The following is a 23,380-nucleotide window of genomic DNA, read 5'->3' on the forward strand; positions in this document are numbered from 1 at the left end:
TCGCCAGTAAAAAGCTGTCGGATAAGCGCGGCTCCGTGCGCGAGCTTTTCCGGTTGTTGAATAGCGCGATCGCGCGCGATTCCGGATCGCTAATACGAATGCGCGACCGATAATCCGATTTTGCTTGATGAATCAGGGGCATCGTGTGGGAAACCTAACTGCTACTGCAAATTTAGTATAATGAAACACAACATTGCTACTTCAGAATTTTAAATTAGTGTACCTATGTTAGCCTAGGGTTAACTAAGGAGACTTTTGTTCCAAGTTTTTAAAACATGTCTCGGTTTAAAAAAATTTAGTGATTTTAATGAAATTACCTTGCCCTTCAAAAGCCTGTCTTTTAGTGTCTCACTATGTAGTATTCCTCTTCTTTGTTTACATTCTGATCTAACTTTTGCCAGCTGGTTTAATCTTGCCAATTACATTGACAGAATAAATGTAGTGGTATGCAATACAAAAAAAGTACTCTTGTTGTTTTCCCAGGTGGATGCAGATCTCCGATTTATGATACTGATGGATGGAGTTCACCCGGAAATGGACACTTGTATTATTGTAGAATACAAAGGTAGCACCTTTTTTTCAATTTCCGTTCCAGGTACACTTTGGTAAATTTTAGTTTATCTTTAATCAGACGCCAATGTAAATTGTTAAATTGATGCCAATAGGACATAAAATCCTCAATACAGTGGACTGCACTCGGCCCAATGGAGGAAAGCTCCCCACACATGTGGCTGTAATGATGAGTGACTTTGCAGGAGGTGCATCTGGGTTTCCAATGACATTCAGTGGTGGAAAGTTTACAGGTAAATCTTCAAATGTGAAACTGATATAACTGTTTGCCCTGCCTTTACTGAAGAATAATGTACAGAAAAAGATGAATCATAAGAATAACCAGTTGGCATCAACACAATACAAACCAAAAAACTCAAAGTTCCTAGTTATTAAACATGAGAAATAATCACAGACAATGTAAAAATATCATAGGCTAAATATAATATTTACTTGCGCACATGTGCACGAGACATAGTGTTCATACAACCAACCTGAAAGGTACACAGGTCACAGGGAAAGGGTGTCTGACCCAGTGGACCAATGCAGGTTGTAATGTCATCCTCAAAGATCAACACCAAAGCATTAAAGACTGTGGTGATCTGGGGTCTCCTTGGGGTCATTTGTGTGGTTCTCTGGGTTTAACTAAATCATGAATACTTACTAACTTACTAGTAGTAACACTCTGAGTAGTTTAATTGAGGCTCCTAGATTTTTTGACGAAAAGTAATTCTTCTCCTATTCCAGATTTGACTTTCCGGTAAGTGGTTTTTAATTGGTAATGGCTATACCTCCTACAACATTGATACTGTAATTGGTCTTGAAATTCAAAGTCTGCTGAACAGTTCCTACCTAGCATAAGGTATTAAACTATATGGAGTGCTGTGTATAAGAGGTAAGGGTGCAAACAGGCAGCATGGAGAATAGAGTTTTTAGCAATGGGTTTACTATAAAGGGTGGTGGCTAGTGACAAACTTGGTTGGATAATGACCAATCAGAAAGGAAATTGTTTGTTGATGGTAGGTCATAGTGAATTTTAAACTAAAGACTAAATAGCTGAAATAATATTCTGGAACTTTTTCCTGTCCAGATCATGAATATTTCATCCATGTACCTGTGCCAGGAAAGAATTTGGCAAAGGTATATATATATATATATATATATATATATATATACATAACTGTTAATAACATCAAATCCTTTATTTATTTTAAGATACTTAACTAATGAGTTTTAAATATCTATAAATCAAGAAAGATTTTACTGGGGCTAATATGGCATCTATTATTTTTTATTAACTATATGGTTTTCCCAAAGTACGAGGGCATGCTGATGACAAATGGTCTTAAACAGGTGTTAGTCAAGTAAGTTGCATGTTCATTAAGGCAGGTAAAAACTAGAGGAAGTAGAGAGTAGAAGGTTGGTTTTCAGGGGCAGTCTTCCATGTCTTAGCCTGTTGTTGCATGACCACATCTGTTCTCAATATTAGTATAGCATTCCTGTTAGAATAGTTCAATATAATTAAAATAACTGGAGTGGATCGGACTCTGTAGGATAATATTTGTATGTGTTTGTATTGATTATCACCTATCACAACTATATTTCCACCCTTGTTAGAGGGTTGTATTTCTTTTGATATTTGAATTAGTATTCATTGATGGGATGGCAAAAGGTTACAATTCTTTTATAATCTTAAATTTATTCAGTATTTTGATAGGGCAAACAAAATCAGGCCAAGCTTTAAACGTTATGTTTTTAAATGATTAATTCATGTGATGAGATATTGATCATCTCTAATTATTTGCCATTTATGTAGGCTTGGTCAGAAATGTGTCAAGACTTCCTATCTTGAATGGATGTGAGGAGTGTAAATGGGGAAGGATTTGCGAAAAATGCAAATGATGATGATTTTGGAATAGTGCCAAGATGATTCCTATTTTCCATGTAATAAAGATTGGTGAATGAAGGAAACAATGTTAGTTATAGATCAGCAATGGAAATTTCTGAAGTAATCAGTAAGAGGGTTGTATGGGGAAGCTGTTTTGTCCCTTTATAGTTGTAATGGATATAAATAGTCTTTTGCTTCCTAAGCTTGTGCACTGAAGTTAGTAAAAGATAGCTAGGTGTTCTGAGTAGGAATATTGGGATTGCCAATACAACTTGCCCATTTAGGTCTTTATTAAATCATTTTCTAGAATGTTTCAATTTATAGTATACAGTGTTTAGGTCTACGTCCCAGTGAATTTCTGTAGATCGATTATGTTGGATGCTGGATATGAGGTTCCAGGAAGGACTAAAGTATTCCATGGTAACAGATACACATAAAGATTTAAACACCGAACAACATCATCAAGTATGTAAAAAGCTGAAGTAGATCTCTTATCTCCAGGGAACCATTATACTATTATACAATATACAATCATTTTCAGGAAGCATCTCCTGGTGTGAATTGTGTAGAGAATTAGGAGTGTCAACACCCTTTTAGCTATCAGGACTACCTTTTGTCTTTTTTTTTTTCATCATATCTGTATGAGTGAAGTCAGACTTTTCCTTTTTTTATTTAACATTTTTTATTTATTTTATTATTGACCATGGTACATAACACACAGATGCATTTTAGAATACAGAAAGTATAGGGATAACTGAAGGCAGCATCTTAAAAATCCAATGTCACCATACAGCCTGGAGCTTTCTTTTGGAGGTTCTTCACTTTTGCACGTGCAATGAATCAATATTTTTGGTCAAACCAAAACTTTATTGAGCATTGTTTATAAAAACAATATCATATCAATTCTAAAAGATATTAAAACATTGGTAATCCTACAAATAAACTTCTTAGGCTTGTCAGATCACCAATTCACTAATTCTTTTTATCTTAGGACCATAATCATCCCAAAGAGGTTTTTGAAGAATATCACCACTGACCCATAAAAACTTGACCTAAAAAAACGCATTTCAAGTATATTTATAAAGATGATATATTTTACTCATATCAAATAGGTATAGTTGTCTGTTTCAAATATATGGTAATATCCTTTAAGATTGATGTGATATTGATTAAAAAATGGTTGGTAAAGTTTTGGATTACTATGGATTACTTTGGATTACTATTTATGGTTGGACAAAGGTAATGATTTTTTGTGCATGCTCACACCTTTAAAGTCCCACTTGTTTGGTTTTACTTTTTCTCAAAAAAAGTAGGGATGTAGTGTAAACATGTTGAACTTGATGAACACACCAATAACTAATATTTATACTTTTGCATGTTGATCTATATAATTATTTTTAACTTATTATATCTTACCATTCTCTGTAATTATTTTAATGCTTTTTGTTTAATAAAAATGATTAGAAGTTTGATTTTATCAGTATGTATTGTGTTTGAAGCCAATTTTAGGTCCTATCTGGTTCTTGTGAATCATCTTGTCTTGTATATTAGACTGATTTGAGAAGTGGCCTCTATCCTTCTCTATGTGCACTTTATTGATTTGTGTTATGCTGAAGAATAGCAAAATGTGCTCCTTTGTTGGCCAGTATGAATAATTAAATACAGTGAAAGATCAGGTTTTCTCCCCTGCCAGACAAAACTGTGTTGTGGATAGGCATACAAAATATCTTTGCAGCTCCCCTGTTTAAATTATTTGTGTATTTAGGTGTTTGCCTGGAGTTTAAATTTTGGTACATCACATTAAAAACATTTCAATGAGGCTTTTGACAAATAATGCACAGTGCTCAGAAAGTATGCAGTATCACTTGTATATTTGGGTTTATTTACCGAATTTAGTAAAAAAACAGTGCTTTGCCAAACTTTTTTTTCAATCCAATTACAGTCCTCTGTACAGTAATAGTAAAATACATCAAAGCATGTTTTACTTTTCACACTTTGCAAATAAAGTAAGTGTCATGTTAGTCTCTCACATAACTGAAATGGAACATAAGTTAAATTTTACTGCAAGCCAACCCAAATCATAGGTGATTTGTCTAATGAAGCCATCCTATTACTACTACATAAAAAAAAATCCATAACCTGGTGATTGTTCAAACCCAGTGTCTGTATTTTGACAAGACCCAAAATTTTCTACACACTCTCTGTGTGGTTGATATCACGGGAAAATTGCACAGGACAGGAAATTGCATTTATCTAGCTCTCTTTAGCAGACAATCTCAAAACTCTATATTTTATATAATAATGTACCGGTATTGATGTAGCTGGGCTAGTAATATAGTCTAGTTGTAGATATTAGCCTTGGCCATTTATGATAGAATTTTGCAATCTGAACCTTTCATTTTAGTTTTTGATCTTGAAAAGTATATCTGACCTAAAATAAGTTTATAAATGCTTAACTCACTTTTAAACATTTTCACTCTTCTCTCACTCATTGTGTATTGTGTCTCTTAATGTGCAGAGGAATGGAAATCACAGTTCGTAAAGACAGAAAGAAAGAAACTTCTGCATTATAAAGCCCAGCTTGTGAAAGACTTGAACCCCCATATCTATTGCCCTTTTGCTGGTTACTTTGTGGAGGCACATCCATCAGATAAGTATGTTTGACTTTTTATATATATATATATATATATATATATATATATATATATATATATATTGTAACCAGGGATGAGCAGAAAGGTCTTACTACGAAAATAATTGTACCATTGTTTAAATGTCAACTCAATAACCACTGATTTCATTATTCATTATTAATGCTTAAATAACATTTGCTAGAAAAAAGTACCATATATACTCGAACATAACCAATCTGAATATACACCAAGGTACCTAATTTTACCTGAAAAAAACAGGAAACTTTCACTCGAGTATAAACCTAGGGCACATGTGGTTGTCACTGTTTATATTAAAAACAGTAATCAACAGAAATGTCAATAAAATTCACAAATGAATTTGTGATTAAAAACATCTTTGGTATGTAATTTTTATAACTCTTTAAAGGATTAGGTTTACCTGATATATCACACTGCTTTGCGGCTGTCCATTTAGTAGAATTATAGAGACATTCCCATTGGAAACAATAGGTGTCCATGGAACAGTCCCATGATTAATGTTGTGGTGTGTAGATGTTACCCCCAGCCATCTTTGGGCTCACCAAACTTTAGGCGCAACACCTCAGATCTTTTAAAAATATGCCGTGCACTTACCGTAAATAAATCACCAACCCTTTCTTCCTGAATCCTGATCGTTCGCTATCCTTCATTCTCTCCAGGCTTTTTCTTTGGATTGAACATTTCATAGACTAGGATAGCAGGGATTGGCTCACATCTCATTTTTTCCAGTATCACCCACTGGCCATATAAGTCTATCCATAACATCCGACCTAAGGACCAACCCTCTCCTAGTTCTACTGGCTTTTTGGCAGACAATTCAACTACACCACTTTCTTATTACTCTGCCTAAGCCTCATATTTTCTAGCACTCTCGAATGATTTTCGAATGTTTATGTTTGGGGAATGGTCTGGCCCGTCATCATATTTCAACCCTATTTGTTTTTTGTATTCCAACCTAACTCGGGTATATTGTTTATACCTAAATGGGAAAATGTCTTTGGGGTTATTTTCTCCCAAAGCAGATATATTCTAACTGTCTTTTGTCTTTCATGTCTTCACTGAGCATGTCTGATCAGGAACTTAGATATAAACTGGCTACACAATAGTACTGTGTCCCGATCCTTCTACACACCATATACCAAGAATACTCCAACAGGTGTTGGAGCTTTAATGCAGATCGAGAGACTTTGCTCCATTTTTTGGAGGGGCCCGTTCTAAGATTCAGTCCTTTTGGACCAAAGTCCAACAGATTATACAGAAATTTACTGACCGTTCCATTCCCTTTGCACCAGGATTCTTCTTACTCCACTGAATACATTTTCTGAGTCATCGTTACTACAAATCTCAACTTTCAGATTAGTCAACACTGCCAGGGCTTTTGTGCCTGTTTTTTGGCATCAGGCAAGAACTCCCACAAAGGCTCAATGGTTTTCAAGGGTCACTGAATTAATGCTGATGGAAGACCACACTTCCTCCTTGAGAGGGACAGAGGAACAATTCTAAAACAGGTGATGTTACTGGATGATATTCCAATTCTCCTGGAACTATGCAGAGGCTGTATCTTCTGATGCTGTTAGTACAGTCTAAGGTGGTCCTTTTCTAGATTTAGATACATGTGCGCCCACCTTGTCTTCTGTCTACAACCCCCCCCCCCCCCTTTTTTTTCTACCCATCTTTCTTCCCTTGTCTATCCAAAAAAAAAAGAAAAAATTTGTTGAAGCTGGGTGTTTGCCTGATGTGAGAGTCTCATGTGTTTTACTGCTGTTTTACAAATTTTCTGTATTTATGACTTTACTGACTTGTTTAAGTACTGCTAATTTTTCACTTACTGATTTTTATTTGTTTGTAATGCTTATTCAAATTCTTCAATTTTAAATTAAAAAAAAAACTTTATTCAAAAGTGGAAAATGTAAATCATATGGGCTCAATGGGTTTATCTTTTTCCTCCTTTTTACAGGATAAAGTATTTTGTAATTCTGAGTTTGCTATGATGGGTCACGTGATGATGAATTATCATTTGTGCATTATTGTTGGCCACCAGTACATGGCTCTGTTTCCTCCATATAAAGAGTATTAAAAACGGCTTGTTTTTCACGGCTCTGCTTTTTCAAACACAAATGCACTTTAAAGATGCACCACTAGGTGTTAACTGAGCATAAACTGAAACCATTACCCAGGAAAATCCATCCTAATGTATCAATTCTTTTTAATTTATCAGCCTGAGCTTTTATGAACAGGCCTACAACTGTAGCTTATAGACATACTATACAGCGGTTATAAATCCCTGTTATATCTCAGAAGGAAGAATAGATTTCCTATTATTTTCTGTTGTACTCTATGCATTCACAACCCTGTTTTCCAATGATACATCATTGTAATCTATTTTATTTGCAGGTATATTAAAGAGACAAATCTTAAAAATGACGCTGCAACATTGAATCAGCTGATAAATAAAATTTCAAATGTTACTACTTGGACTCCAAAGCCAGGGGCAGTGTTGGACGTTGGCAAGCTATTAAAAGATCCAAGTGGCAGGTAGTGAATCAGAAATCATTTCTTATATTGGATTATCTAGTTCACTTTAAAACACTGTAAGAAATGTAATGACAATATTAGCACATTTAATTAAAGTTCTTTCTTTTTTGCATTTACAAAATGGTACCAAATGCATTAGTAGACCCAGTTTGACTTTTGACCCAGATGCACGGATCTGTGCATTAGGATTTACTAATACCCTTACTTGGTTCTGGAAGCATACTAAAGGTCACCCTTCTTTTTTTCCATTAATTGTTATTGGCAGTGATTTGTGTCCTTCCTGGATACCAGTCCTTTCCTTCTAAAGGCCAAAGTTTTCTGACACTGCCCAAAAAGAGGGGAAACTATTGACCTGATTTATTAAACCTCTCCAAGGCTGGAGAGAATACACTTTCATCAGTGGATTGGGTGATCCAGCAAACCTGAAATGGATCTGGTCCAGAATATTTATCAAAATATTTGATAGCAAATGATTTTAAGAAATCCATTTCAGGTTTGCTGCATCACCCAGCTTCCCCGATGAAAGTGTATCCTCTGAAGCCTTGGAGAGCTTTAATTAATCAGCCTAAATGCAAGGCATAATATTATGATGTGGAATTGATGATTTTTTATAAGAAGGAATAATAAAATATACTATATACAAGGCTTTTGCCTTATACCAACAAATTACTTTATCACCTACATCTTATGTTTCCCCACATTGTCTCAAATCATTGTGACCTCTCAACATACATCAAGTTTGTGACCAACAGACCATTGTTTTACCAGACTTACAAACATTGTAAATGTTTTTATAGTTAGGAACTTATGATAGTGACCATTGTTTAGTTGGCCTTTTATTTGACAAAATCTCTACATAGGCATTATTGATTGAAATACGCTCCTAGATAAAAGGTTAACTATATCCATACTGTGCTAAATGTATTTATTTTATTGGTTGGTTTGAAAGGTAGAAACTCCCATCCTGGGTTGTATCTTTTCAATTATGCTAATCATTTTGTTGTTATAAACACAAGGTAAAAAATTTAGAACAATAGCCACATTTGATTGTTCTGACACATATCAATAAAAGTTCCACCTATAGCAAGAAGTTTCTGTTCCTTTAAGAAGGGAATACGTTCAACTTTAACATTTAACTACTGGACCATCCTACCCACCTAAATGTATATAAAATAACCTATGAGACACATAAAGTTTACTTTATCTCTTCCACCAATTGATTTTTTTTATATGAGGAATTCTTCTAGTAATTATGTTTGCCGAAATATAATGACCAGATACTTTTTATGTCTGTGTATCGATACATTTTGATCATTAATATTTCTTTTGTGTGGGATAGGGACACCATTTGTGATCCACCAGAAGGCACCAAAATCTTTAAAGATTCTTGGGACTTTAATACATATCTGGATCCCATGTTTGCTGCATTTACTGATGAAATCTTTAAGTATGCAGCTTGGATTAAAGAATATTTTACATGGGCTGGGTTCAAAGGCTATAACTTGGTTGTCAGGGTAAGTACAATGAGTTGTCTGGATGTGTCAGTATTATATCTATTGTTTAATAAAGCTGAACCCAACATATGTTAAAAAAAACTATGTAGCTATGTGTATAATAAAAACAATAACATTTATTTTTGAAACATCTAAAAATATCAAACCTTGACTTTAGAAGAAGAAGAAGCCTTTGAGTTGGTTAGGTTCTGTTTAATAAACATGTGCTAGCAAGGTACATGCTAACAGAAAGAGATAGCAAAAATATGACCAATTTTAATCAAAATAAATAACAAAATGTTTTTGAGATGTGGGAGGAAACCCACGCAAACATGGGGAGAACATATAAACTTGCAGATAGTGTCCTGGCTTACAATCATTTATGAACAACCCAGTGGACAGCAGTTACTGTAGGTAATGGGGCTAAACAAGTATTTTCCTATATTAAATGTATGTTTTTCTTTTGCAGATGATTGAAACTGATGATGATTTTGTTGACTTGCGTCGGGGGTACAACTACTTGGTGGATTTCTCAGATCTGTCTTTTCCAAATGAAAGACCAAGCCGTGACCATCCTTATGAAGAAGTAAGTCTAGAGTTACCATACAGGGTTTTTTTTTTTATTAATTCTATTATTCTCATTTTAATTATAAAGTGTTAACATATTATGCAGAGCTGTAAAATAAATAGGGGTTACAGGCGAGAAATCTGCATAATACTAAAGTACAATCAAAGTAACAGAAGCAGGAAGAGCTTTAAGCTTTGCTTTGTGCATTGTCCTAATAAATAAGCATGTTAGCAAATACTGAATATTGAATGATGTATTTCTGTGTTATAAGCATGGTAGAGAATACAACCTTTGTTTTCAGTTTAAAAACATTTATACCTTATTTAACATCTGTGTGTTTTTTTTTTAATTAAAGATTTTCTAAAGAAAAGGTGCTGCAGAATATTTCTGTATTTTAGGCTGTGATTGACAATCATACAGGGGTAGAGGAAGTGAAGGTGATAATACACTGCCCTGACTTGGCTTCAAACATATATGTTTGTGCATATGTTATTCAGCATTAGTTAATAAGATCTGTAAACAACAGGATTTTTTTTTGACTGCATTTATTTCATACTTGGATGTCTTAAAAAGCGTAAAAAACAGTCGGGTTAGTCCTGGCCATACGAAAGATTAATAGTAAATGTGTAAAAAATTATACTTTAAGAAAAAAAAATAATAAAAAAAAATACTTTATTGGTAAAATGTTCTTTTATTTATAGAGATATAAAATACAAGCAAAATTATTGAAACATTTACATAATTAACTAAAAGAATTTAAGCTGTTTACACACATTTGAAGCAGTACTTTCATTGTTTTCATAATTCTTTGAAATCTATTAATTTGTTAAACCTATACAAATCAATGTTCTAACTCATTAAGTTGTGGGTGTGTGTGTAATTTGCAACTTGAGTCGTTGACTTTATAAACAAAAGGCTTTTTAATACAAAGTGGTAAAAAACAAGAAAATATGTGAAAAGGTGCTAAGAACGTCTCCTGCTGGTTCTTTGTGAAAACCTATAAAAATAATAAGCAAAATTTAGGAAGTATTAAAAAAACGGCATTTCTTGATAGTGACTATGAATATAAAAAGAAATACCAGGAAACAAAATATGCACCAACTTACTTTATGATCTACTTTTGGGATTGGCCATATAGTATTAATAGGGTTTGTGTACTTTTAGCATACAGTAAAAATTGCTCTTTTAACTTGTGTTCTGCCTTACACCACTGTATAATAATTTTGAATGAGCATACATATTCTACTGTATTTTGAGGAATAATAAACACTACATAATCTAGGACTGAGAACTATGAAAATCTAGCATGCAAAAAATGTTTAATTAGAAATTTCTGTATAGTATTTGCTATTGCTGGAATAAGTATCCTTTTATGCACATTTCAGACTCATTTCTGAATGTTTTCAGAGCAGGATTTAAACAATGTATGTTTTATTTAATGACAGATAAGAAGTAGAGCTACTGTCATGAGACATGTTGTGAAAAATGGTCTTCTGTGGGATGATTTATACATTGGATTTCAAACACGAATTCAGAGGGACCCAGATATCTACCATCATCAGTATGTTTTCAATTACTCTATTACAGATACATTAAACTATATGCGTTATATTTTAAGACTGTGTTGTTAAAGTTCTACAAACTTAGCAATAAGAAATGAAATACATGAACAAATGCATAAGCAGAGAATATATTTTGTTAACACTACATGCCAGAATATTCAGTACATAAAGACACAGGGTGTGGTTAAAGTGGGTAGAGGAATAAACTATTTGTGCCAACATGAGCATGCGTTAGTTAAAGTGAGAAATTTTGAGATATATAGTGAGAAATATAGATATCCTTGTGTGTTGTTTACACTTTGACAGGTAGAACTTTATTAAAAGCTAATTTTCTGACTCTATATAACAAAAGTAAGAAGATAGATTTTCTTTGTATGTAGGGGTAAGAAATATACTTAGGTTACTAGTTAGAAAGATTGGATACAGTAATGAAAATGAGGCAAGAGCAAAGAGAGGGAATACATCAAAAATAGGGTGAGCAATAAGTAGATGAAAGCCCTATTCACCATGGTGCTTTGCAACCCATCAGCCTAGGTAAGCCCATGGGTGCCTAATGGTCCTAGTGTTCTAGGACCCCATCAAGAGATAAAGGCTGCTAAGTTTGACATAATGATAACATAATGTTTAAACCTACACACAACTGCTGTGGCTTTGTACAAAGCAACAAATCTCGGCTCTCTTATCGCTGTTTATCTGTAAACTGTTAGACAGACGTTTCAATTCATAATGCAGAGATACCCTAGAAATTTTTCAAGGCAAAACATCTAGATCAGGGGTGTCAAACTCAAATACACAGAGGGACAAAATTAGAAACCTAGACAAAGTCGCGGGCCAACCTTGAAATTTATTGAAAAAACTGAGGAAATTTTTCGTTCTCATTAGATATAAAACCTTTTCATATGGAAACAAAGAGGTTTTGCTTCACATTCATCTGGATCAAGCTTATAATAGAGAAAGAGGCACTAGAATTTGTAGCCTTCTGAGGTAAATTTCAATGGTAACCTTTTTGCACAGGCAAACAATAATAATAACAATATTCTTCTATGAAAATCCAACCATTCATGTCCATGCCTTGGAGAAGCAAGAAAAAGTACAGATGAAGGGGAGTGCTGGAAATGCCAGACGCGGCCAATGCGGAGCTAAATCTTATGAGTGGCCCGCCACTGAAACGCCCTCTTCATTGAAATAGCGCCGCTACTAAAATTCCCGGCATTATTTGTGCCTATAAAATAGTCCAATGCGGGGCCACACATAGGCAGAGAGCCCACTGGTGTATAGACGCAAGTGATGCCAGGAGTTGTAGTAGCGGCGCTATTTTAATGCAGCGGCGGGTCAGCTGCAGTTCATATTTAGGTTTCCTTTGGGGGACAAAAAAAAAGACGTTGGAGGCCAGATTCGGCCTGATCTAGATACTGAGGTGGACCCGTCTGTAATAAAAATACACCCAGAATCATTTAAACCAGCTAAACAGTACCCAGTATTTACACTTTGTGACATACAGAACCTTGTATTTTAACCCAGGGAAGAATAGTGACTCCAATGAGCCCGGAGTTTTAATTTGTTAATATATCAGTATATCTTTTCTAGATTCTGGAACCATTTTCAGATCAAGCTACCTCTAACACCACCTGACTGGAATGCATTCTTGGAACGAGAGAAACAAAACGAAAGCAATGCACAGACATGCAATGTAATGTAAACTGTCATGTATAAAAAAAATATTACTGCTAACACTAATCAGAGTTCATAATATTATAATCTGATTTCTCCCTTTGTATTACCAACAAAATGTAGTAAAAGGGCTTACCTGAGCTATCAATATATGTCTATTCAGGTAGGCCCATTCAGTACATGCGTCAATAAATATGAAGAAGCTTGTAAAATTAGGTGGCAAAGTGGAATCAGCTTTATATGCACCAAAGCACATTTTTTACCATTATGCTTGACTTGCTAAAATGTAAGATATAGTACAAAAGCTGGCAGTTTAAAGTGTTCATCAAATAAACACACAACGGAATGCATGTGTGTCCTATTTAATTGAAAGGGCGCACTGTGACGTTGTGTTGATGTAATGTACGTTAAGTGCAAAGGTGTTCTGTGATGCCATTTATTTATATCAATGTCCCTGATTTATTAAAGTTTTCCAAGGCTGGAGAGCATACAGGCACATCAGTGAAGCTGAGTGATCCAGCAAACCAGGAATTGTTTTGGTCAAGGATTGAAAACATTTGTTAACAAATAGCAAATGGCTTTATGAAATGCCATTCCAAGTTTGCTGGATCACCCAGCTTCACTGATGAAAGTGTAACCTCTCCTGCCTTGAAGAGCTTGAATAAATCAAGACCAATGTCTCAATGCACCTGCATTGCAAATCACTGCACTACCATGGGTTATAGTATGCAACACATTGGCCCTGATTTACTAAAGCTCTCCAAGACTGGAGAGAATACACTTTCTTCAGTGAAGCTGGGTGATCTAAAAACCTGGAATAGATTTCCTAAAATCATTTGCTATTTGCTAGCAAATGTTTTGAATCCTGGACCAGATCTATTCCAAGTTTGCTGGATCAACCAGCTTCACTGATCAAAGTGTATTCTCTCCAGCCTTAGAGAACGTTAATAAATCAGGGCCATTAAGTCAGACAGGTATAAATGGAATAGAAAAGTAACTGTTTTTTTGTCACCTAGGTAAAGTATCGTCAGTGTTGGTCCAGAATATTTTTCTGTCTTTTTGATGTGGTGTAAGGAACACACATTGCTGCATTTACCCTGGTTAGAGGGGGACTCTTTTAAGGAGAGGTTTTTCATAGCTTTCTATACCAGTTATGACACTTTGCACCAGTAACATGAATGTATAAAGAGAACAGAAATGTAATTTCTGTAGAATACTGGTTAAACCTTTTAATATAGGAATTAAATTATATATGAAACTGTAACTGGGCAGATACATAGTTTCAGTGAATACACAATCTCAAAAATGTATTTCTGTTATGTAATTTTACACTGCTGTATTATCAATGTTATCTTAATTTTTGAAGAAGAATACCTATCTGTACTTTTTGGCTTCAGACTAGCAGAGTCTTGCAGTTTTTCAAGTGGTTTTGGGTGGTTTTACCACTCAAAACCATTTGCAAGAAATGTTTTACAAATTATTTATTTGACAGAAAGAAGGGGTGTACTTCTTTTGCTGTTCTTGCCACCTCCACAAAGTTAAACTGAATCCAGCACATAGGGCCTATTTTATTCAAGCTCTCCAAGACTGGAGAGGATATAATTTCATCAATGAAGCTGGGTGACGCAGCAAACCTGGAATGAATTTCTCAAAAGTCAATTGCTATTTGTTAGCAAATGCTTCAATACAGGACCAGATCTATTCCAGGTTTGCTTCACTGATCAAGGTGTATCCTTTACAGGCTTGGGGAAAAAATCAGGTCTAGGTCTATGGTATGCCTTACACATTGCAAGAATGGTTCATTCACCCATATATATATATATATATATATATATATATATATATATAAAGATTTTTACAATAGAAATACTATTTTTTAACAAATAATCATCTTTTGATATAAGAAATCACAAAAACATTTATGCAGAGCTGAGTGTCGCTGCTGCACATTTATGGCAACTCTGCCTAGCTAGACAGAGTGCTGCATTGTTTACATGTTTTCAGCAAATCCAACAAAAAAAACACAGCTTTTCAAGGTATTAAAATGCCTGTAAATGCCTACAAACACCTGCACAGGCATAAACCCTAGCAAAAAAAGTTTTTTTTCCCCAAACTACTCTGGTGCCTAGCTCTTTACAGTAGGCAACAATAGACATGCAGAAGCAGGAAACACCACTGTTTGTAATCACAAGTCTGAATCTACCCTTTATTGCCAGTATATTTTGACCTGGTCTTGCCAAAACTTTTCTGTTTTCATCAACACATTTTTCTTGTAATTGTACAAAACAAATAGTGTTACAGAAATCAATATGACAAATTATTTAAACACAATTTGCTCTAGAAATCTATGCAACATGTTTATGTTTTTTTTACTTAAGATTTTACTTCAATTTTACACATTTTTATAACTGAATGTAATGTGAATCTGCATTTATAAAGCAGTGAATGTGACATTCATTCACTACAGAAGGCTATTCAGGCACACTTACCTCACTCCAAAGTCTGCTCACTGGCAATTTCTTTTAACATAAAGTGATGTATGGCCTGGTGTTTAGGAAATATGTCACCAGCCTCTAGTCCTTAAATTTCTTTGTTCTAGTGCTCCTGTGTACAGGTAGTCCCCGGGTTACATACCAGATAGGGACTGTAGGTTTGTTCTTAACTTGAATTTGTCAGTCAGAACAGGTACATTATTTTTATAAATGCAATTAGTACAGATGTTTGTCTCAACATATTATTAGATAGCATGGTGACAGTTACTGTATAAAATCCCGACTGTTAATTAACCACAAACAAAGCAAAAAAAACAACTTTATGGAGCCTAGACATTTATTAACTTCTGGAGCAAGCTGTGCTTTGATATGCAAAAAGAAAAACTGCAGAGATTGTGTTGGTCATTAAAGAGTTACTCTGCAGAAAGAGCTCACCCACCTAAGATCACCCACAACCTCAGACTTCTTCTACAAGTCATGCAAACTGCCCCCTCCCCCCATCAAGCCTCTGTCCTGCAAAGAAAAGGCAGGGAAGCCCTGTTCGTATAAAGGAGTCATCCGTATGTCGGATGTGCTTAATCCGGGGATGCTTGTACTTATGTTCTGGTGTTTCTGGTGTCTATCCCCCCAGTTACTGACATACAGTACATGTTTGTTCTTGACTTTCCTCATTCCCTGCTTGCCCTGTTGTTATAACTTGCTGTCTTTGTTCTGCACTCTGCTTTTATTCTTGGTTATCTACCATCGGTACAGCTGTATCTTAGGCTACATACATACTTGCAATGCTTCTCGTCTGATCATCGGCTCAGGGCGGATATCGGACAAGAATCTGGTGTGTGTACAGCGCCCGTCGCCCATCGTCCGAACGACCGTCCTGGCGAATCCACGGATGATGGACGACGAATGATCGTCAGGGTGCTGCTCCATCTTTTACCCCTCCCCTCTGCATAGAGCAGAACGGTGCTGTATGTACACCACTCGTTCATGCATCGTGCAGTCCTTAGTCGTTGGAAAGGATTGTGAAAGATCCTTTCCAACGACAATTATTGCATGTGTGTACCCAGCATTAGGATCTCAACCTGGTGCATTGGCTAGTAGAGCAAAACCTGTTTCTTAATGCAGCCTCCTATTCAGTTCATATTTTGCACAGTTCATTTCCCTGACAATGACATATTCTCTGTAACTGAAAAACATGCCAGTAAGGTACACCTGCAATAACTGACTAGTGAATGTCACAGTCAGTGCTTTATAAATATGCCTCATGGTCTTATTTGTCAATGAATCACATGTTGATCAACATTCTTTTTTTAAAAACAGCCTAGTATTTTACCCCATATTATGGACTTTGTAATAAATGTTTAATTTTAAGTGAACTTAAACTTATAAACTTGTAATAAAAAAATTGTTATCAATTTCCAAATTAGTATTTTGCATTTATTTTCCTGCAAACGATAATTACTTGAATTGATTTTAAAAGGCATCATGCTACGTTTTTCTTGATAAAAGCTGGACTCCACTACAGAAAGACATCTGGATACAAGGCAAAGTTTTCTGTAATTTGTCTATAGCTCAGTGATTATATTGTTCTGTACCTTTTTTTTCTCTTCCCAGATCGGTTGAAAAGCTCTAAAAAAAGAGGAACCCAAAAGTGAAACAGAAAATGGAGAAATACTGTATTTGATAGACTAGATAAACTGCAATATTGTAAGCGGTGTCCAATATTTCTTTCGTTTATGACAATTGCAACATTGTAACGCTGCAGTGTACTGGCTGTTTATACAGTTTTGTATGTTTTACTTTTTTGTGAAATGTATCTCTTGATATTTTTTTCTCTTTTGCTGTTATATGTTTTGATTCATCATTCTTTTGTCTTTCCAAAACAAAGTTTATAAAAAAAAAAAAAAAAAGGAAAGCAATTACTGTAACCTACAATAAATTGCTATCCTTCTTCTATTTTTTTTATATAATATTTTTATAACACAGAAAAGCTGTAATGTTTTTTTTTAAATATTTGCAATGTATATTAAAAAATGAAAGGGGCTGGATAGTTTTAGTAATACAAAAAGTCAGTGTACTTCAGTTTATTTATCAGGAAATAGAATGGGATTTTTCAATATTTAGCTAGTCATTTTTATTTCCTCTACTTCAATTGTTTAATGGGTGAAGCAATTCAGAATTAACCCCATGCTGTGCATTTCAGTAGGAAAAATCATAATTTTGTTACAGGGTAAAAAAAGAAAAAAAAGTGACTTTATTAAACTTGAAAAAGAAACCTTGCAGTAATTTAGTTTTTTTTTCAGAAAAAAACATTTGCCCATTATAATTTGTCCATTGGCCAAGCCAAGTATAGTATACAAGGTCTCTGTGTTCTGATGGCTAGTTTAAGGACAGGTGGATTTTTCAATGCTAGCTGTTCTTGGTGAAGAATGTGTTATTCTTCGTCAATATTTAGGAAACCTTTCTATACCCATAGCATATATACAGTAATGCTTTGATTGTTTCAAATGTAAGACAGTAACACTTAAAGTAGAATTAAAGAATGCTATATGATAGTCTACAACAAGAAACAAATCGAGTTACTATGTAATGCACAAGGCTCATAAAGTGAACAAAAATATTCCTTTTCAATTGCTAACTGTCAACCTACAGGTTGTTAATCAGTAGTGACAATGCTAACAGCCACACTCCCTGCATTATCTTCTCACTGTAGTACAAGTAACACATGAAAACTTATTTTTCATCACAGAACATTGCATTAGGTAGCTTTCTCTGGCAAGATCAACAGCTGTATGTGGGACTTTGCAGGTAGCCTAAAACCATACAGAGTGCAGATGTAAAAATAAAGAATGCTGCAGCAGATGTTTTCTTTAAATGGCAGGCCACAATACTAATTTAACATGGTAATAAGTAGCTATCTAGGTACAAACTTGAGCAAAGGATTTTTTCACTAAACATGCACTTTTAAGCTGAATAGTGCATAATTGAAAATGGTTTATGTAAACAGTGGCAAAGCAATAATTTTCCATGATAATAATAAAAAGTATCTTTTGGTCTCAAAATAAACTGAGAACAAACATGTCACCGTCTTGGTGAATACAGACCTGCTAATAGTATGCTGTTTCAGCGTATAAACATAAACAAGCGTCTGCTTTAGTCATGAATGTAGAGGACATCTAAAGTTAGTCTGCAATACTGATTTTGGTAGTGTGTGTGTTTAAGAAAACTTCAAGCAGTTATTTCAGATTCTGATTTACAGATTTTCCTTAGTTAGATCATGTTCTCAGGCGTTCTAACAAAGCCCTGGATTACAGTACTAACCCAAGAGTTATTTTTCCTCCACTTTATCCAATACTGGGAAAATGTTACTGTAATATGTAAAAAAAATTAGTCATTGTTTATAAAGAACACTTTCTATATGGAAAATTAAAAGACATTTAAGCAAAATAATAAAAACAGGAACACATTTTTGGACCTATCAAAATGAAATATACAGTTTGTTTACTGTCATAATTTTTGAATGTCCAGCTAATAAAACTATCCAGCCACTGCAAGTGAAAGCAAATGAAATAGTGACACTACCTTTTAACAAAACAGCCACTAAAGGTCATCTAAGAGCCAAAAGTATATTGGGATATATATATACTAGCTGATTACCCGGCGTTGCCTGGGTATTTATTTATTGCAATAATATATTATACTATTGTATTATATTTTTTTTACTATAGGGTCTCATGGTTGAAATGTGTCGATGCGTTTCAGTGTGATGGTGGAACATAGCAAGTTTGGTTGAAATGTCTCCATGTGTTTCCTAGTGATGACATACACACATACATGTACACACTCAAATGTAGCCCTGACATAAAGCACAGCGCTGTACAAAGATGACTGGTGCACTCACATGAATCTCAGTCAAATGTATAGCAAGTTTGGTTGAAATGTCTCCATGCATTTCCTAGTGATGACATACACACATACACACATACATACATACATACATACAAATGTAGCTCTGACATATAGCAGAGCGCTGTACAAAGATGACAGGTGCACTCACAGTCTCAGCCATATGTATAGCAAGTTTGGTTGAAATGTCGCCATTCGTTTTCGAGTGATGGTGGAACATACATACATACATCCAATTTTATATATATAGAATAAATATAGATATACATGGTTCGTGAAGAACTACACTTAAAAAGGATCCTGAGGAAGGATTTTTCAGTTCTTAGCAGAAACATAACTAATGTGCCAATGTTTATAATTAAGTAAAAATATTATTATTTTAGTGTGACCTTCCTCATTTTGGGTACTAGGTGCTGGGTTTTTTTTCTTCTGGGGGTCATTGTGGGGTTACCTTATTTCCTGTTTTTGAAATTGCAAGAACGACAAGAACATAACTGTAGATATGGAGCTTGCTCATTACAGCTTTAATTTATTTTTTTTTATGTAATATTTCTGTATCTTCCAGCTGGAACACAGCATGATTTACATGAGGCTATGTTAACTCAACTAAATCTACTCGAAGACAAGTGGGGCACTCCAAGTCCCCGGATGCTCACTGTGGCCAGGCCATGTTTTGGCATTACTGATAAATTGGAAATCTAATGCTGACAACTGTTACAACCAAATCCAAGTCTAAAACTTGATGACGCACCTCTTTTTGTTGATACATCACTTTAGTGCAAATTGTTTGCACTCTTAGCTGCTGGAGATGGTGCACACTGCATGTACCAGAATAAACTAAGTGTGTATGTATTTACCATGAATCATTCTGTAACTTTTAGGTCTCCAGGAACTTTGGCTTACCTAACCACACATATTGTCTTTGGGTTCGTTTAGAACATTTAGATATTAGCAATTGCCAATGATGTATATATTGTATATCAAAGCAAGTTGATGTAACCACTATGTATATCTGTGCAGTTATGCAGTTATGCAAAACCTCAAACACATTCTAATAGGTAATGGAATTCTACAGGGATTGTAGTCTTAAATTGCAGGTGAGTTTCCATATGATATTCCATTTAAAGTCTGATCTTGTATGTTACGTTTAATCCATTGTCTGCATTAGTGTTTTATTTTGTTGTTTCTTGTATGTACCTATGTATTGTACCCTTGTATGTACCCTGCATCAGCCCTCTGTTGGCTATCTCTGCCACTGAGTCGATCCTATATTTATTTTAATTCACTTTTTTCTTTCTTAGGTTTTCCTCCCCTATTTCTCCCCTCCCCTTTTGTTTTCCCTATTCCCTCCTTTTAGGTCCCACGACTCTCCTTCTCCCGCTTATCTATCTATCACCTATTTATTTTTGAGCACTCTTCTTTCCAACTGGGTACCAAAATGGTTCTGAGAGCTTGGGATCAAAGAGAGTAAGTATCCTCACTGCAAATTTATCTTCTGAAAATTGCAATCAACAAAAAACCTTGGTTGATTGCAATTTGGATGCAACTAGTTTTACTTGTCATGTTGCCTCCTCTTGAGAAGAGTATCTTAAGTGTTGCCCACAGCACCATTAACTAAGAGATGTGTGGAGGATGTCAAATCCACCAGCTAGAGACTTCATGTTATTCTCCATGGCAAATCAGATGTACTGGGAGACCCTTTTCGGTTTTTCCAATCGAATCTTTCTCAGATTACAGATTTCTCAATAGGCATTTTCTCATCCAGTGTTCTTAAGCTTAGCCCATAGTCACACTTCTACCAAGGCCTGGAATTGAATGAGTCTCCCTAAAAGATTGGGGGTCATGTCAGCTTGGTATGAGTTCTGCCATACTTTGCTTCTCCTGTTGGTGGCGCTTAGTATCTGATCTACCATGAACTTCCACCAGCCACCAGCAGGTGGTCTTCTTCAAGAAGATCTCATTATGCATGTAGCTGTGCTGGGAGCTCCCTATTAAAGGGCATTGCCCTCCCTGAATAATTGCTAGATTCTCTGTGATATTTAGCCTGTTCCATAGTGTGCTCTCTGGTCCTATTTTCAATTCTGGATCATGACCCGTTCTTCTTGTTAGAAGACCTTTTTGATCCTGACCTGCTGTAAAGCTGGCCCATATTAGTTCTTTACTGGTGTCTTTATTCACATATTTGTTTGCTAATTAGCAGTTTTGGTTGTGTTTGCTATGTCTGGGTTTATCACTATGTTTATATATTTTCACATGTATACATTTGCATCATTCTCTCAATAAACATTTACTGCACTATCAGATATCTCACACCTCAGTTTATGCTGCTATTAGTGATCACCTGCTCTTCTGGTTAAACGGTTCATAACAAAGCCATGTCCCCTGAAATAACACTATTTTACCTTTATTGGCGTCCCTGAAAGTAAGCCTATAGTGGTTTGGGAAGCTCACAAAACAGTAATGAGAGGGTTGTTTATTCAGCATGGTTCTACTCTTAAAAAGGTGAAACAGGAAGGAAATGTCTACATTTATTTCTAGCATGCAGGAATTTGAATTTTCGTGAAAGTAGACTTTAAACAGGAAGCAGGGCAGGAAACTAGCTATCATCAGGGATAAATTGGCATCCCTCTGTCTGGAGAAGGTTAAAACCACTCTAGCTAAATGCCAAAATCCTAATATGAACTTCCCAGTAATGGAATACTGACTACAGCCTTCAGGAGATGGAATGCAATGGGAGGAGAGAGGGTTGCTCCTTATCCCTCAATATATTTATCATGAACATTTTTTGGCTGCTATCTGGGCTTCAGTGGTAATAAAAAGCATATCCCTTGGAAGCACCCAACAAAAGGTCACAGCTTAAACCAATGACTAATTATTTATGATCACTAGTCCAGTGATCTCTTTACTTAATCTCCTGAGGGCCTATGGTGGGCTCTCAAACTCCAAAATCAACTACTCTTCTGTGTTACAAAAATTCTCAGTCCATTCAATGTCAAATGTCTCAAGCCTATTCTTTTAAAAGGGAACAATCTGCCAACAAGTCCATTGGTACAATGATTTTTTCAGACTGCCCCTGGACTTTTCACCTTAACTTCACACCTGTCCTCAGTTTTTAGAGATCTAGAGTGCTGGACCACACTCAAATCTTCTTGGTTTGGCCATATACATTCAGTTTTAAAATCTACTAGGAAATATTTTTTGCATACAGACACCTCAGCTCCAGATCCTGACCTCCTATTTTAAAGTATTGAATTCAAGAATTTATTTGGGGTCGGGGGAGGGGCAGACATTGCAGGCTTGTGCTGTTTTCCTCTACAACAAAAGGAGGACTTGGAGTCCCAAACCTCTACCTTTATTAGGTTGCCTCCCACTCACTCCATATTCATTACTGGAGTAGACATGCAGATATTAAATAATAAGTCTTACTACAACAGACATGCAGCAGGGAAGCACCCCCTCATAAGCGTGACCTGGTCTATATGTAAGAAATCTTTTACCCACTACGTCCTATCACCCAGTCCATCTCACCCAATGCTAGTTATAGGTAACCCTTTATTCACTGAAGGGGTAGAGGTGCGATCTTTCTTAAATTACTTTCTACTGGGTTACATTAGTTCCTGGCTGAATGTTAGGGATCTCCCTAAATTATAAATGCCGACTGAACCCTAACTCCTGAGGGTCCTATATCTCAAAGTAATGTGCATCCTAATGGTTTCCAAACGTCCCATGGTTGATGTTTTAAGGATCGTCTATCTTAACATGTATGTTGTTTTATAATTTCTTTTCTCTGTGCATTTTGTTGTTTGTTTCTATGTATACTTCAGTTGCATTATTATTCCCTCCCTTCTTTATAAATAAAGGGATTTTATAATTAAAACTTTAATACAATGAAAATAAAATGTACTATTACTAAATGTAGCAAGAGATGCATCTAATACAGACTGACACCATGAGAGTTCTTTAAAAATAGGACTGATAATTTTCCATTTGTTAAATCAGTAAACGGCTAAAAAGGCAATGAGGAGGCAAGTGCCTAAAAAAGTAAAG

At 35.3% G+C, this 23,380-nt stretch overlaps 1 protein-coding gene across 2 annotated transcripts in view; it reads left to right on the top strand.

Annotated features, from left to right (window-relative positions):
- The window catches only part of LOC140330960 (cytidine monophosphate-N-acetylneuraminic acid hydroxylase-like), a 67,053-nt gene extending 53,616 nt beyond the window's left edge, over nt 1-13,437 (top strand). For both annotated transcript variants that reach the window (XM_072411588.1, XM_072411589.1), the window contains exons 7-14: nt 484-565; nt 666-803; nt 4,956-5,091; nt 7,504-7,644; nt 8,984-9,158; nt 9,607-9,723; nt 11,151-11,266; nt 12,855-13,437. In XM_072411588.1, the coding sequence (XP_072267689.1) occupies nt 484-565; nt 666-803; nt 4,956-5,091; nt 7,504-7,644; nt 8,984-9,158; nt 9,607-9,723; nt 11,151-11,266; nt 12,855-12,966 (1,017 nt within the window). In that variant the 3' untranslated portion in view covers nt 12,967-13,437. The remainder of the gene's footprint in view (nt 1-483; nt 566-665; nt 804-4,955; nt 5,092-7,503; nt 7,645-8,983; nt 9,159-9,606; nt 9,724-11,150; nt 11,267-12,854) is intronic.
- The last annotated feature ends 9,943 nt before the right edge of the window (nt 13,438-23,380 follow it).

The sequence above is a fragment of the Pyxicephalus adspersus genome, chromosome 5 (assembly GCF_032062135.1).
Source record: "Pyxicephalus adspersus chromosome 5, UCB_Pads_2.0, whole genome shotgun sequence".
In the NCBI taxonomy this organism is placed as follows: domain Eukaryota; kingdom Metazoa; phylum Chordata; class Amphibia; order Anura; family Pyxicephalidae; genus Pyxicephalus; species Pyxicephalus adspersus.